This window comes from Primulina eburnea, chromosome 8, assembly GCF_022965805.1.
Source record: "Primulina eburnea isolate SZY01 chromosome 8, ASM2296580v1, whole genome shotgun sequence".
In the NCBI taxonomy this organism is placed as follows: domain Eukaryota; kingdom Viridiplantae; phylum Streptophyta; class Magnoliopsida; order Lamiales; family Gesneriaceae; genus Primulina; species Primulina eburnea.
The window spans coordinates 40,526,355-40,542,609 of record NC_133108.1 but is presented as its reverse complement, the minus strand read 5'-3'; the positions used below and the strand labels follow the sequence as shown (position 1 = coordinate 40,542,609).

Below are 16,255 nucleotides of genomic sequence, written 5' to 3'. Positions count from 1 at the left end.
AGACAGTTTAGTAGATTTATTTTTTTGAGGCCGATCGATTTCGATTTATATTTAGATAGAAAAATAATACTTCTGACGTAAAAATCAATATTTTTTTGTGGATTAATTTAAAAGTAGATATATCTAACAAAATTGAATAACGAGACGGTCTTACATTAGTTTTTGTGAATAACAAAAGAATACCATTAGAATATGTAGTACCGATATTTTTGTTTTAAGGCAAAAACTTGTGTGAGACGGTCTCACGGGTCATATTCGTGAGACGGATCTCTTATTTGGGTCACCCATACAAAAGTATTATTTTTTATGCTAAGAGTATTACTTTTTATGGTGAATATAGATAGGGTTGACCCGTCTCACGAATTATGATCCGTGAGACGATCTCACATGAGACTCACTCTTGTTTTAATTACCATTGTGTTTTGATAAAGTTTTTATTAACTTTTTTAAATCTACCGCTATTGAACAATTTGGGTCGGGCTTTAAACATGCCTTCCAGAAGCCCATTAGCGTGGTCGGTACCAGAAACGTGTTTTTGGTACCGATACATCCGAAAACGTTTGACGTATTTTTTTAAAAAAATCAGCATTTTAATAATAATATATGATGCTTTTTTAAGCAGTGGTTTAGATAAAGCACTCGTTTAAGTGATTTAGATATATGGATAACATGCTCCACCTTTGTCAATAGTGACTTTATCAAAACATCGTAGCTCAATTAACAATTTTTTAATGCTAGCCCTGTGCTCAAATTAACAAAGGGTAGATTTTTTCTGAGACAGTATCACGAATTTTTATCTAGAAAATAGATCAACCTTATCGATATTTTACGATAAAATTTAATACTCTTAGCGCAAAAAATAATATTTTTTTTATGAATGATCCAAATAAAAGATACAATCGTCTCACATGAATTTTTGCTTTCATGATTGAGATAGACAAATGGCGTACGTACAACCTGCGGAGGAACCATTTGAAACACAACATGAATTCTTCACGGCCAGCCACCACGGCGGATCCCAAGAGCCGAACGGTCGGTGCCACCGAGCACAGCTGGTGCAAGGCCGTGCCTGGAGGAACCGGCATAACTGTTCTTGCCATCCTCCTATTCAAACCCCCAGATCTCCAGCATCTCCAAAATGCTCTCCACAAACTCCAAAGTTCCCACCCCATCCTCAACTCCAAACTCCACTTCAATCCCGCTCCTGAATCTTTTTCCTACATCACTCCCGCTACCCCTCAGATCCAAATCCAGCCGTTTGATCTCGAATCAACGTCCAAGATTCTCCAGACGCTAGACTCGGGTACCTCCGTTTCACCCTTCCACTCGATTCTTGAGCATGAGTTGAACAAAAACTCGTGGGAGAATCCAGACCCTTCATCCGATACCGATCTTTTCTTTGCAAGCGTGTATACTTTGCAGGATGAGACGTGGGTCTTGGCTCTCAGGCTGCATACGTCAGCTTGTGACAGGACATCGATTGCGGCGTTGCGTAGCGAGTTGTTGAGGTTGATGGAGGGGGTAGAAAGTGAATTTACTGGTAATGGCGAGGTTAGCTTGGGTATTGAGGAATACATTCCTAGTGGGCAGGGGAATAAACCATTTTGGGCTCGTGGGTTTGATATGTTGGGATACTCTTTGAATTCTTTTAGATTTTCTAACTTGAATTTTAAGGATATCGTGTCACCTAGAGGATCACGTGTTATTAGGTTGCAATTCAATGGAGAAGAAACTATGCGGATCACGTCGGTAAGTATTTATTATTTCATTTTAAGTTATGGTTTTATGAAAGTTTTGATCTTTACTTTCAGTATTGGTTCTTTATGTTTCGGAATCCATTTTTGTTTTGTGCTTATGTATACAATTCCTTGTGAATTATTCATCACTGCTGTTTAAGTTGACAACTGTAGTTGTTACTTGGTTTGCTGTAAATATCGATCGTTCCAACACAGGAACATAGGTATGTGATTAAGTCAAGATTGGAAGCAAGAGGTTGTAGTGTTTGTCGCTTTGTTCGCATGTTTAAATGAATTCTTTTTACAAGATCAATTTTTTTCTTGGTAGTGTTAGGTGGAGACATAAACAAAAGACTTTGATCGAGGAGAAGATGAGGATATTTTATTTTAGTTTTATTTCATGAATTCAATAAGCTTCCCAAAGTTTATACCATAGTTGTCAAGGGCGCAAGGCGCGCCGAGGCGCACAAGGGCTCTGGAGCCTGAGGCGCAAGGCGCAAGGCGAGGCGTGCGCCTTACCGAAGCAAGGCGCACGTTTTTAAATTTTAAAAAAAAAATATTTATCTTAGATTAATATATATTAAAATATGAAATAATTAAGTTACAATGTCACACAAAGCAACAAATAATTAATAAGTTCATAATAATAAGTAACTTGATTAAAATTCTTCCTTCATCCAACTGTCGTCGCGTTGTTGGATGTAATTCTGTTGCAGTTTGCAAAGCTCTTGTCGCTTATTTAATTTGTTAACTGGGCTGCTAGGGTTTGGTGTTGGGGTCGGCCTTTTACATTTTAAGTTAATACTAAAAAAAAAAACAGAGAAGTTACATTTTAAGTTAATATTACAAAGGCGTGCCTAAGGTGCGCCTGAGAGCCTTTCCAAGGCGAGCCCAGGCGCGCGCCTGGGCTCGCCTTTGTAAATTGTTGAGCCTGGGATTGCCCCAGGCGCAACACCCGCGCCTGGTGGCGCCTCTCGCCTTGAGGCGAGAGGCGCTCGCCTTTGACAACTATGGTTTATACTCGTAGTAGAAATGATTACGAGTACAGATTTTTTGCCAGAATGTTATCTTCTCATTTTTTTGTTAATCTACTCATATATGGCTAGCTCATGCATTTTTCAAATGAATATTGTTAACAAAAATTAAGTGGGACGTTTCCTTCCAGTTTCTGGCATTATTTAAAAAAGTATTGGCAATTTTTTGCAGAAATGTGAGGATAGAGAAATCAAATTATGTGGGCTCTTAGCAGCGGCTGGATTAAGTGCTTGCCATTCCTTAAAAGAGATTCCTGTTAATCAATGGGAAAAGTATGCAGTTACGACACTCATTGACTGCCGCTCGATTCTTGATCCAGTGCTTAGTGGCAATCATATTGGTAAGTGATAATGGGATTAGTGGTGGTCAACTATCCATGATATCTGGTTTGAATTAGAAACCTATTAGAAACTGAATGACACGGTGACTATCAAACACAAACATGCAGTGCTTTATGTCTTAAACAACCACATTAAAACTGTACTGATTAGTGAGGTCTTCGAAATATGATATGAGAATCAACCATTTCATTTTTGTGATGTGACAAGGACAAACTGCTGATGGATTTTTGTTTTGGTGTTTTTTTAATCATAAATTGCTTAAAAAGACAAAATCAAGTAGTGTGGCTTACAATTCTTCTAATTAAGATTCTCACTAGTTAAATAAAGTACTCAAATGTAAGATTGCTTTGGACGAGTTTGAATGTAAGAAACGTTCGTTTTAAGAAAGTGTTTCATTAATCAGTGCTTTTAAATGCTTTTTTGAAGATAACTTCCAAACAAAATTTTGGATGGAGAAGTCAACTTTTCAAAACGCTCATTTTGTTACAAAAGCATCGTTTGGTTGGCCTTTTCATTTAAAGGACTTAAAGAAGGAAATGCGTCTGTTAAACTTCTGTTTCGAATTACAGTGGCAGTTGGAATTTAGGTATCATTAAGAATATTTGCTTGAGAAAGCCGCCAAGATGGAGGAAAACAAGATTTTAGGGAACAAAGTGCGATTTATCTATTTACTCCTGAAGCTCTTTGTTACAATTTATTTAACATCTTGATTACTGATAAGCAATATCTATTGCTAGATGGGGTTGATTCACATTGGATGTCAAATATCTTTTTTGTTGGATTGTGTTATCACAAATAGTCCACATTTTAGCACGTATAACTGTCAATCCTGGTTGATGACGCTGAAAGTTTGTGGTCCATGATGACATTGGAATAGCCAAGGGCTTTAATGATTTTCGCTATCATTTCAATGTCTAAAATTAAGTTGAAATTCAGGGAAAAAGGGCAGTTCAGGCTTTTTGGCTACCCCAAGCCCCCACCCCTTTCAGTAGAATTAAGTGATTTATCTTATGAGATCAAGAAAACTGCCTCATAAAAACTGTATGCTTCGGTTGTCAAAGTAGACAACTACAACGGTCTGTTGTCCAGTTGTTATTAACTACAACTTCTAGTAAAACAGTATATGTTCGGTTCTTATGAAGGCATCATTGAAACATGTTTTTGCCATAAATTTTACAACGTTGCAGGCTTTTATCACTCGGCCATTCTGAACTCCCATGATGTTAATGGAGGTGAAGACTTGTGGGAGCTGGCGAAACAAATATATATGTCCTTTATGAGTGCCAAGAACAACAAGAAGCATTTTACGGACATGACTGACCTCAACTTTTTGATGTGCAAGGCAATAGAGAATCCTGGTCTGACAGCATCAGGATCCCTCCGAACTGCAGTTTTATCCATCTTCGAGGATCCCATTATCGATGATTCCAGCAAACTGGACGAGGCCATTGGATTAAAAGACTCCATTGGATGTGGCTCAATTCACGGTGTCGGCCCATCTATAGCGATTTTTGATACAATTAGAGATGGGAAATTGGATTGTTCTTTCGTATATCCTTCCCCCCTGCACTCGAGGGAGCAAATGCGGGAATTTGTAGATGAAATGAAACGGATTATTTTGGAGGATGGATTTGGAGGCTAGGGCCTTGTTGAACTTCCTCCCATGTATAAAACATAGTATTATTGAGGTGTTCCCTTTGCCCATTTATGCATTACTTAGGGGTTGCACCTTTTTGGAAAATATATCAGCTATTATTTTTACTTAATATAATGGTTGGGCCTCTCTTTTTAGTCCCATATTTTGTTGTTTATACATGAACATCCAGTTCAGTCTTAGACGTTTTTGGCAACTAGAGTCTCCACGACAGATATCTAAATTTGCCATTTTAGATTGGAACAAAAAAAAATAAGTAAAATTGGACAATAGTTGGCAGGACTTAATATCAAAAAGTATATATTTTTCCTCATCCCTTTTAAGCCCGTTGGTTCGGGGTCCTCTTAAATGAACAACTATTGGCAAAAGATTGGGGTATATATATACAAACTCTAAATTAGGCGCTTCTTAATGACTATTTACAGAGAAATAGTTACGTAAATAAAATTGATTTCGGTCTAAACAACCCACAATCATTACAAATATAAGATTGTACCAATCTTCAATTTACTTCATCTGTTTTGTCTTTGATCAACTGACCGCATAATTATGAATTATGATCTTCCACAGGTGCTGCCTCCTAAATCTAGATTTCTTCCCGTCTCAGTTAAAGTAGTATTTGCAGTCTCTAAAAGAAAGTTAATATGGATCATCGATCACGTAAATCCTATTCAACCGTACAGCTACCAAATTAGGCAGACCCGACTTGGTGACGCTTCCAAAATTTGTTTAGAAACTAATTCTCGAGTGTAATTTTTCCAAAAATTCCCAGTTTCAAATATGATTTGCCTTCCTAGACGAACTCCTCCACCAATTCTCCGAAATCGAACCTCCCGTTGCAGCATCGCACGACACTCATCACTTCTTGGAATGCAGCAACACTACATGGTACCACTAGGCCGTTTCTCTGGTCGAACCCGAACTCGTTGTAGGCCTTCTCTAACATCATTTTGAACAGAGGGTGTTTGAGATAGCTCGTTGGCACCATGAATCTTTGTCTGTCTTCCCCTACGTACGCGGCAAAAGTTCCGGTAGTGGGTCTCGTGGCAGCGGCCGTAGGGGATGATCCTCCATCAGTGTACCTTAGAAGACACACGGAATGTGATGTTTCGACGGGTTCACCATTGCGGAAGGATCTAACTTTCTTGGCTAGTTTCTTCATGGAACCAAGTTTCTTGCCCAACATTTTGTGATATAAAGATCCGAATGGTTGGAAGAAAGAGGGAAAATGGTTTCTTGACTGTTGCATTGGGGGAAAGTGTGGTTAGAGGTAGTTTTATAGTGAGGCAGCAAGAGGGACAGCTTCTGACTTCTAACATAGCTTGTGGGAGCTAATGATTTCGATAGTCTATATCGGAATTTTCTGCAATTCAAAACTTAGGAGCAACTAACTAGCTGTGCCTGTTGTACTTGTACCCTTAAATCGAATTCATGTAAAAAAATTAAAAGAAAAAAGGAAGGTATTTTCATATATTGACGTGAAAGTTGAAACCAAATATTATATTGTTAAAAGCATTGTCTTTATATATATTTTCTCTGTTTGAAAATAGTGTCTCCGAATTTAAATAAATAGTTGTATGAGTTTAATGTTAAACATTTTTTGTTTCACTGCATAAAAAATTACCTTAATAATGATGACTGTCTTAATATTTGTAAATTTAGACAAAAACTTGTGTGAGACGGTCTCACGGGTCGTATTTATGAGACAGATCTCTTATTTGGGTTATCCATGAAAAAATATTACTTTTAATGCTAAGAGTATTACTTTTTATTGTGAATATGAGTAGGGTTGACCCGTCTCACAAATTAAGATCCGTGAGACAGTCTCACATGAGACTCACTCTTGTATTTAATTTGTTCCTAATTTAAAGTCTGATTTAAAACATGTACCCGTGAAACCATTTCCAAAATTATATATAATTTTTCTATTTGAGCAGAAAAAAGTAAAGGACCGGATTTCAAATTCGAAATTTAAATTCATCCCATTTTATATGAAGATAATGGATTTCTAATTACTACAAAATCTGATTACTTAAAATCTTTCGCTCAAATTTAAGTTCTTCGATCCAAATACTACCTGTTTGTTTTAATATTTGGTGTGTAGTCGGCTCAATTAGCGGAGGCAATTCCAACGAGATTGATTGGACGACTTTTTCCTGCTTAAATAAAGAACTATTTACAATGAGGATGCTATATTATAGAATCTCTACTTTCTTCATATTAATTTTTACAATTATGCTATTAATTGTATTTGAATAACATTCAATTAAGTATTTTTCTAGTTAATTATAAAAAAATATTGAACCAGTATGCAACACGTGAGTAAATCGATGTATTATATATATAAATTTCATATAAAAGCTTCATGTCATGGTCTATTTTGTTTGTGTTTTCTTTATTCATTGTATCGAAATTGTAGTTTAGTCTATCGCTAGTTTTCATAATTATGATATTATCTTATTTAAATATAATTAATTCAAATTGTAACGTGTGATAATTTTAAGTTACAGCTAGACGTTCATTAGTTTCTACAATTATGATATTATCTTTATTTGAATAGAAATTTTATTAATTATTTTTACAATTAATCATGAAAAAATGAATGTATGAGCACACGTCGATATATTATTATATATAAATTTCAAATGTTTTAAATAATATATATAAAATAATTGGTTGTTTAAAATGTACGTTCCTTAATTCGTATAGCTAAAGGGTTGGATATTCTTTGCATAAATGGTGGGAATTAATTGAATAAAAGTAAACGAAGACGGCAAAAGCTGACCTTGCTGGTCCAAAGAAGAATAGGAAACCATAATGAAAATGACCTTTTAGGACTTGAAATTGTTTTCTTTGAATAAAAAAAAGTATAAATCTTATAATTATTTTTTCCCCTCAGATCTAGTTTTGTTGAAAAATCTTTTGTTAGATTCTTTGTCCAGAGTACAACCATGCACTTGGTTGTACTTTTTGTACATGGTTGAAAGTCGTGCACAAAAGAATCAACTAGACACCGTACGTGGAAGACTTCACATAATAACAAGCAAACTTGATTAGAATAATATATATATATATATAACTTTTGTGATATCGTATTCGTAATCAATTTTTAAAAAATATTATTTTTTATTGTAAATATCGACATAATTGACCTATCTCAATAATAAAAATCCACAAAATTGTCTCACAAAAAACTTATAATTAAAATTATATTTTTCGAAATTTTTATATGATGATCACGTACAGTGGACACCTAAGTGAGAATTGACTAGATAACATATTATAATATCTATATAAGCATATTATTTAGCGACGGTTTTAGCGACGGTTTTTTATAACCGTCGCTACATTTGCGACGGGTTTAGTAAACCCGTCGCCGATGGGGATCGTCGACAGTTTTATCAAAGACCGTCGCAAATATTAGCGACGGTTATTTTTAAAACCGTCGCTATATTATTAAAAAATAAAAAAAGGTGGATCGGCGGTTTTAATTAGCGACGGTTTATTCAATAGAACATCATTACCACTTTGATGTTTTTAATGCAGCAATAGATTTCATTTTGATGTAGTTAAATACTCTGTTCAATGAGTAATCGGTGAAACTTCTTTCTTTTAGTATAGCTTTAGATCCTAAAAATTCATTTGACTCATTTAACAGTGATGATATTTGCAAGCTTGCGAAAAAATTTTATTCTGGAGATTTCACAGATCAAGAAATTGTTGTTTTGAAGTATGCATTGATACATTTATATACTCGATGTGATGCAGAATTTAAAGGTTTCTACACTTGTTGAGTTGTGTCAGCAATTGACCGAGAGTGGACGGTCAAGTGTTTATGTTATGTTGACTAGATTGATTCATCTTGTTTTGACATTATCTGTGTCTACTGCCACTATTGAACGGGCTTTTTCAGCAATGAAGCATGTGAAGACGGCACTTCACAATAAAATGGAGGATGACTTTCTTGCCGATTGTTTGACACTCTATATTGAACGAGATTTAGCTAAACATATTGATGTAAATTCTATTATTGATGAATTTTATGTTTTAAATCCCGAAGGCTAACTTCGTTGAACGATATAATGTACTTTTTTTAATAATATATAATTTATCATATTGAGTTCAAGCCCACCCCAACTCTTATTCCTGGATCCGTCCCTAGATGACATTATGTATGTATCCACTAGACGAACCTCATCTCAGCCATTAAATAATTTTCTATATTATTCCAAACCAATCAGTGGTATATTTTAAACTGGATTTTGTTTAGTAAAAGGCCATTATTTAATTTTCAAGATATCAACTTCTTGACCATTGAATATGGATAGTATGGTTGACTTCCTTAACAATTCTAATGCTCCTTTTTTAAAATAATAATAATAATAATCTATGGCCAATCAATTATTTGTCCGTTTCTATGTTTTCATTAATTATTAATAACAATATGGATCTAAATAGATAATATATATGTTACTAAATAATATAATTTTTACGTGTAAACATATAAAATATAAGAGAGAAATAAGACTACTCATGTCATTTATTTATCAGAGATTTATATCTCAGTAATTTATTATATTTGAACTGAATATCACGTGAAAAATCTGGTAGCCCAAATTTAATGGGCCGCTGTCCCACGGAAAAATGGGCTTAAAAAAATTTGGGGTTCGGGTATAAACTGATACGATCCGGTTTACCCGAAATCACTGGGTCCATTTCTGGTATCAAACTTTTGTTCACTCTTTCCCTTTCTTGCCAGGTTCCAATTTCTGTGTGTTGTAGTGGAGTATTGGCTCTCGCTCTCGTTCTTTCTCGGCTCGGCACTTGCTATTTCTCTCTCGTTGTTATGCTTTTTATGTGGTAGAACTATTTTTATGCAATTGATTTCTTGGCTCTGAATGGAGGGAGGTCCACTATGTTTTTAAGCAATAAATTTCGGAAATCAGGGTAGTATAAATCCGACCCTAAGGGACGAAAAGAAAATCTTCCGTTTGCAGACTATTTGGGATGTACTGCCTTAATGCAATTGATTGCTTGGCTCTGAGTCTTTATAATGTTGATTCTTCTAGTGAGATACTTCATCAATATATCATACTTGGTGCTTTTATCTATTTATTTACCATTCATTAATTTGTTTACAACATCTCACAATCCCTCTCAGGCTTCTGAAATAGCTGTGGACTCCTTTGATGACCCCTCCAACCTTACAAGTCATTGGCAATTTCTGCTCTTGGAGTCGACGGGTTCTCATTATGCGGCGGTCTGCACTGAGAAGCATCGTGCGACTGAAGGTACGGCTCAAATGTGAGAGACTATAAAAAATTTAAGGTAGATAATTGATGAAAGTAATTTCTTGTAGGAAAAAGAAACACTCCTGTAAAGTTGACTGTGTGGTGGACAATTCCATTTTTAGAAGATGAACAGGTTTCTGGAACAGACAACATTAAAACCATCCGTGCATGGCTTGGAATAGGTGGCCGATGTAGTTACCTGATTTGCATATGGTCACATTGAAGCATGGTTAGAGCTCTCGATAATGTAATTTTTTGCTTACGAAATTGGGTATTTACAACCTTCCGATAGAGCTTTAAAAGGGATTTTTGTCTTAGGTCGAAGATTCAAGCTAAGATTGGATACACTCGAGATTTGATATAGTTTTGATGATCATTTCGAGTTTTCAGTGTCACCAAGTTATTGAAATATACGAGGATGAGCTCTCCATCTCTGCTATATATTGAAATATTTTGTCCAAACAAATTCGAGCTCACAAAAAAATGAAACAATCCATAGTTTTCTATATTTGAGACAATTCAAGTGCTTGGTACTATAATTGAAAATAAAATGCAGCCAATTAATATTTTTTTTATTTAAGATTAATAAAAAAGACAAGAAGGAAAGGCATATATCTACCACTGAAAGCAAATTCTTTCTTGTACGATTCTTCAGTATCTTAATAATAGCATAGTGCTTGAGCTTCGCGTGAAATATTTATGAGATACATTTGTGTTGGCATTAATTATATGCAGTGCTGCTACACATTGTAGGATTGGTTTGTTAGGCCAACAATTTTCTCGGGCAGTTGAAACTTGAAAACCAAAGAGCTAGAAAGTGGTTAAGATCCTCCTTGAAGGAAAGCCTTTCTTGGATATATTGACATGTGTAACTTTTTAACATCCAATCCAAACATTATTTGTTGTCCTCTCTTACAAAATTACATTAACAAAAACAAAAGGATAATTTTTTTAAGAATCAAAACAAACTTTGTCTATTAACTATCAACAAATCATGGCAAGCTCGGAGGGATTTCCAGCTGCTGATTTACAGAAAGAGTTGAATCCAGGCTTGGATAAGGATTTCCAGGTTGATCCCATTTCATCCGACGTCGCTGCCACTAAAGAAATCCAGGTGGTGTGTGGTGTGTGTGTGTGTATATATATATATATATATATATATATATATATATATATAAAAGAATCAATCATAAATATTTTATTTGTCTAAGGTTGGATGAGAAAACAAAACATAAAAATCATAAATTCTTTTCCTACGAAATCCGCATTACTCAGCATACCCTGAGAGCATTGATTTGTTACCCTCACGAGGATTAACATAGAAAATAAAAAAATCAAAATTTTTATGTTATATTCCTTTGAAATATAAGGGAGCAATTCAATTTATTAAACCGGAAAGATGTTTAGTTCTGTTTATTTGAGAGGGACAATTGCCCTTGTTATCATCAATCCCCTTCATGACATGTTCTTTTTCTTGAACTTGCACATGATGATGGTACCGTATTTGTATTGTATGTAGGAACAAATCGAAGCGATGAAAAAGGCGAGAGAGCTAGAAAATAAGGATGCAATGCAAAGTTTTAAAACCGCGATAATTGTTTCGGCCATCGTTGTGGTTGTGGCTGGTGTTGTGTTTGCCATAGGCAAAAAACTCAGAGAGAAATGATATGTTGCCTTTGACTAGTTTTCAATTATATTTTATGCAACTTGGTATTTTTTTTCTCGAGATGTACTTTCTATGAACAGAGGATCATTAGTATTGATATTAATGCTATTTTACAATGAACCTCACAATTCGACCCACATGATAAAAAAAAAAATCGGCTCCATTAGTCGGCGGTTGGTTGACCATATTTGAATGATATTTCATTATTGAGTAGGTCTCTTATGAGACGATCTACGATCCGTGAAACCGTTTCACACAAGTTTTTACTTTCATTATTTTGGCTCTTCGTAAAGATCAAATCACGTCCAACAATATTTCTTTGGCGACTACTCTTCGTTCGAATTTCTTGCACCACATTATTTCTCATTCAAAAATAAAAAAATTCCCCACAGTTTTTGTTAATGACACACAGCCCACCTCAAATTATTAAATGAAAAAATAACATTATTTTATTTAAAACTATTTATTCTTCTATTTTATCGAAATTCTCAGATACATAATTGACATCTATTTAGTTACAAGGTATTCATTCAAATGATTTGAAACTCGATTATTATAATTTATTAATAATATACTTAGTAAAAATGCATTAATTTTACACAAATTAATATTAGTAGAAGTTGATCCCACTTAATTGACGTTGTTTTATTCAAGTTTAATAAATAAATAAAATTGATGGTGGAATAAGAGAGACATGTAATAATATTTCCCTTTCTTCCACAATAATTTTTTTTTTTTTGTATTATTAATAAGTTATTATTGATACAAGTTCCTCACACAATTAATAAATTAAAGATACCTAAACAAGAACAAGAATAGCAGAAACTGTAAGTATGATGGCTGTATCGATGAGTGAATAGTAATAAGTGTGGGGTTTTTTTTTTCCTTGCGATGGAAATCTCATCGAAAAATGAAAGAATTTTTATAATAAAAAGTATAATATAATGAAAAATATGAAAGAATTAATTGACAGAAGTGGAGAATGAACAACAGGGAAAAGCGCCAAAAAAAAAGGAGAGCGAAAATTAGGATTTTGGGTAATCAATTTAATTGGGATTGAGTAGTCAAGACGATTTGCCATAAATTACATTGATACTTTAGATCAAGGTTAGTTCACAAAATAAAAAAGACAGAATGTCGAAAATCTAAGAAATGAGCGTAGGAGAGCTATTTTTCAAATGGCAAAAACTTGTGTGAGATGGTCTCATGGGTCGTAGTTGTGAGACGGATCTCTTATTTGGGTCACCCATGAAAAGGTATTATATTTCATGCTAAGAGTATTACTTTTTATTGTGAATATGGGCAGGGTTGACCCGTCTCACAGATTATGATCCGTGAGACGGTCTCACATGAAACTCACTCTTTTCAAATTGTCTGGCCTGAAAGTTTTAGCATTTCAGTCGATTTATTAATGCATTGCGCATTGTTTTGAGTATAAGTTGGATTATGGAGCTGGATGTTAATTGTGCCCTACACAAGTTTGGGTTTTACCTGAACTTGTCATTTGCATGTATTCTAATTTGATGGCTGATAAGCCCAAATCTTATAGAGATTTTTAGGTATTTTATTTGTGCTTATCTAGGCTTTTTATCCCTAATTTTGTGCTTAATTGAATTAATTATTGTAGATTTAAATAAAAGATGAAAAATGATTAAATTTGGAAATGAAATAAATTTACAAGACTTCAAAGGAAATAAAATATTTTTTATTTTATTATCTTGATATTATTGAAATTCTTAATAAAGATGGAGTCTAATATTTGAAAATCAAATCTACAATCTAATAATCTACAAGGGTTAAGTGAAGATGAGCTTAAAAAAAGAATACAAGGAGAGGCCCATTAAGAGTGAAGGAGAAGCGTACAAAAGAAGGCAGCCGTAACGGAGAGAAAAAAAAAGGAGACAGAAGGAGACGGAATAGCATAACAGCGCAGAAGAAGGAAAAGAAGGGAGGAAGAAGGAAGGCAAAACCAGCGAGGAATTCCTCACACACGCTACAAATCACTGAGATTTCTTTCATTCCTTCTTAAACATGTTTTCTGCAATTAATTTAAACACTGATTTTGGCTTTTGTTTTAAGTTTATGGAGTAGATTTTTATAGACTAAGGCCACGATAGAGGGCCGAGACAGATTATTTTTGAAGTTTTGAGTTTGATTCAAGTTGATTATTTATTTTATTCATTGATTGGTGTCGTTTATCACGTGTTCTTTTAATCTGGCCAATTAAATAGAATATCTGTTGGTTAATCTAAAACCGGAAGGTGATAGATTAATATTTGCTTCACACATCAATCAACACATGGTTAAATTGACTAGAAATAGTATTCGATTTCAGTGTGCGACTTTAGGTTGGAAAACTGGAATTTCACAGCAATCTAATGCGGTTGAATCTAATTAAATTCAGTTAGAAATAATTGGACTGTTAGATTGAATTAGGTTTATTAATTCGAGGAATCGTTTAATGAATAATTTTGGGAATTCCGTCGTGAATTAAATAATTAATTTATTGAATTTAAATTTGACACGTAGATTAAAAGCTTGTCTCGGTACCGTTGTGCGCCTTAGTCGTTTTTAAATAATTTGAATTTTCGTCTAAATTAATATTTTGGATTAGTTTTGCTTTAGTTAATTTATTTAAATCGTGTTATTTAGTTTTAATTAATTTATCTCCCCTCAATTGACTTTATTAGCCTAAATTAGGAAAAATAATTCATATTCTAGTAATTAAACATCGATCTCTGTGGGTACGATACCTGGACTCATCTCCAAATACTATTACTTGACCTAGTCCGCTTGCTAGATTTATTCTCAACCGAAATCGTCGGTCAAGTTTTTGGCGCCGTTGCCGGGGATTGAATTGTTTAATATTAGGATTTATTATTTTCTTGAGATTAGGTTTTTATTTAATTTTGTTGATTTTACGCATATTCGTACACTTAAAGTTTGTTTATTTATTTTCAGGGATTATCTTACTGTGCATGAGCCGTGTTAGAGGAGAGACAGAATTAGAGCCGTTTGACCCAGAGATTGAGAATACTTTTCGACGGAGACGTAGAGAACAAAGGGAAAAATCCTCAGACTTTGACGTGGAAGAACAATTAAAACAAGAGGAGAAAGTTGAAATAGCAGGGATTGAAGCAATGGCCAACGAGGAGGATGAGCGCACTGTCTATGATCTTACTAGACAAACTACTGGAGGGTATGGTTCAAGCATTACTCGTCCTACCGTTGAAGCAAATAATTTTGAGTTGAAGCCATCTATCATTCAAATGATACAATATCAAGTGAGATTCGGAGGATCGCAGACCGAGGATCCTAATGCACATCTGGAGGGATTTCTATCTATCTGTGATACAATCAAATTCAATGGAGTGAGCACGGATGCCATAAGATTGAGACTATTCCCTTTCTCTTTGCATGGTGAAGCAGCAGAATGGCTTAGAGATTTACCAGCTGGCTCTATTACTACATGGAATGGGTTAGTGGAATTATTCATGAGTCAATATTTTCCACCCGCCAAGCTAGCACAACTGCGTATGGATATTTCATCTTTTCGCCAGAAGGATGGGGAGACACTACATACAGCTTGGGGAAGATTTAGAAAAATGTTGAGGAGGTGTCCTCAACATGGTTTCTCTTCATCTGAACAAGTTCAAATTTTCTATAACGGAGTTGATCCTTCTGTGCGTTCCATGCTAGATGCAGCAGCCAATGGTAGCTTATACAGGAAGACTCCACGAGTTGCACTTGAAATAATTTCAAATATGGCTGAAAATAGTGCGGGTTGGACAGATATTAAACGAGAAAAGAAAGCTGGAGTTCTTGAAATGGATGTGTTGAATGCACTTACTGCTAAGATTGATGGGTTGGCCCATCAATTCTCTCAACTGAAATCAAATCAAGCAAATCAGGTCCAAGGAATAGTCATCGAGGAACAACCCATTTTTGATGAAGAAGCAGTGAATTTTGTGGGGAATCAATGGAGACAGCAATCCAATCCATACAGTTCCACATACAATCCAGGATGGAAGAATCACCCTAATTTCTCTTGGAAGAATACGGAGAATTCCCTTAATCCAACACATATTCCTCCACTGCCCATTCCTCAACAAATGAGACAGCAAGGAGTATTGGTACCTACAGCACCTCCAGGATTCAAGCAAGAAGATCAAAAATCAGTTTATGAGGATTTTATGATGAAACATGTTGTGGGGATGGAGACGAGACTGCAAAATCATGACGCTATCTTACGAAGGTTGGATGCTCAAATGGGTCAAATAGCCAATCAATTAGCAAATCGACCCCTTGGAACACTACCAAGTGATACTGAGAAAAATCCGAAAGGAGTGAATGCAGTGAGTACAGTGGTCAAGGCCGAGGGAGAGGAGCCAAAGAGGCAGAATTCTACAGATATGGAGGCAAAGAATGATGGAGGAATGAAACCAAAAATGGAAGATGCTAAGGAACAGAACACTCAGACTACACGGAAGACATGTAAGAAAGGTAAGGAATTTGATTCTAATGACAATATT

General features: G+C 34.9%; 3 protein-coding genes across 3 annotated transcripts; 2 read left to right on the top strand and 1 right to left on the bottom strand.

Annotated features, from left to right (window-relative positions):
- Positions 1-909: 909 nt before the first annotated feature.
- Positions 910-4,896, top strand: LOC140839756 (uncharacterized). The gene is made up of 3 exons (XM_073206691.1): positions 910-1,749; positions 2,943-3,111; positions 4,300-4,896. Exons 1-3 carry the CDS (start codon positions 925-927, stop codon positions 4,752-4,754), a joined length of 1,449 nt encoding a protein of 482 aa, XP_073062792.1. The 5' UTR covers positions 910-924; the 3' UTR covers positions 4,755-4,896.
- Positions 4,897-5,559: 663 nt separating this feature from the next.
- Positions 5,560-5,952, bottom strand: LOC140839272 (auxin-responsive protein SAUR23-like). Its single transcript, XM_073205911.1, has one exon. It carries the CDS (start codon positions 5,950-5,952, stop codon positions 5,560-5,562), a length of 393 nt encoding a protein of 130 aa, XP_073062012.1.
- Positions 5,953-9,487: 3,535 nt separating this feature from the next.
- Positions 9,488-11,789, top strand: LOC140839271 (uncharacterized). Its single transcript, XM_073205910.1, has 4 exons — positions 9,488-9,834; positions 9,928-10,057; positions 10,811-11,171; positions 11,577-11,789. Exons 3-4 carry the CDS (start codon positions 11,052-11,054, stop codon positions 11,721-11,723), a joined length of 267 nt encoding a protein of 88 aa, XP_073062011.1. The 5' UTR covers positions 9,488-9,834; positions 9,928-10,057; positions 10,811-11,051; the 3' UTR covers positions 11,724-11,789.
- Positions 11,790-16,255: the final 4,466 nt, after the last annotated feature.

Coding starts and splice junctions, on each gene's coding strand:
- LOC140839756 (XM_073206691.1), top strand. CDS start 925: ATGATTGAGATAGACAAATGGCGTACGTACAACCTGCGGAGGAACCAT. Junction 1,750..2,942: donor AAACTATGCGGATCACGTCG/GTAAGTATTTAT, acceptor AATTTTTTGCAG/AAATGTGAGGATAGAGAAAT. Junction 3,112..4,299: donor GCTTAGTGGCAATCATATTG/GTAAGTGATAAT, acceptor ACAACGTTGCAG/GCTTTTATCACTCGGCCATT.
- LOC140839272 (XM_073205911.1), bottom strand. CDS start 5,952: ATGTTGGGCAAGAAACTTGGTTCCATGAAGAAACTAGCCAAGAAAGTT.
- LOC140839271 (XM_073205910.1), top strand. CDS start 11,052: ATGGCAAGCTCGGAGGGATTTCCAGCTGCTGATTTACAGAAAGAGTTG. Junction 11,172..11,576: donor CTGCCACTAAAGAAATCCAG/GTGGTGTGTGGT, acceptor TATTGTATGTAG/GAACAAATCGAAGCGATGAA.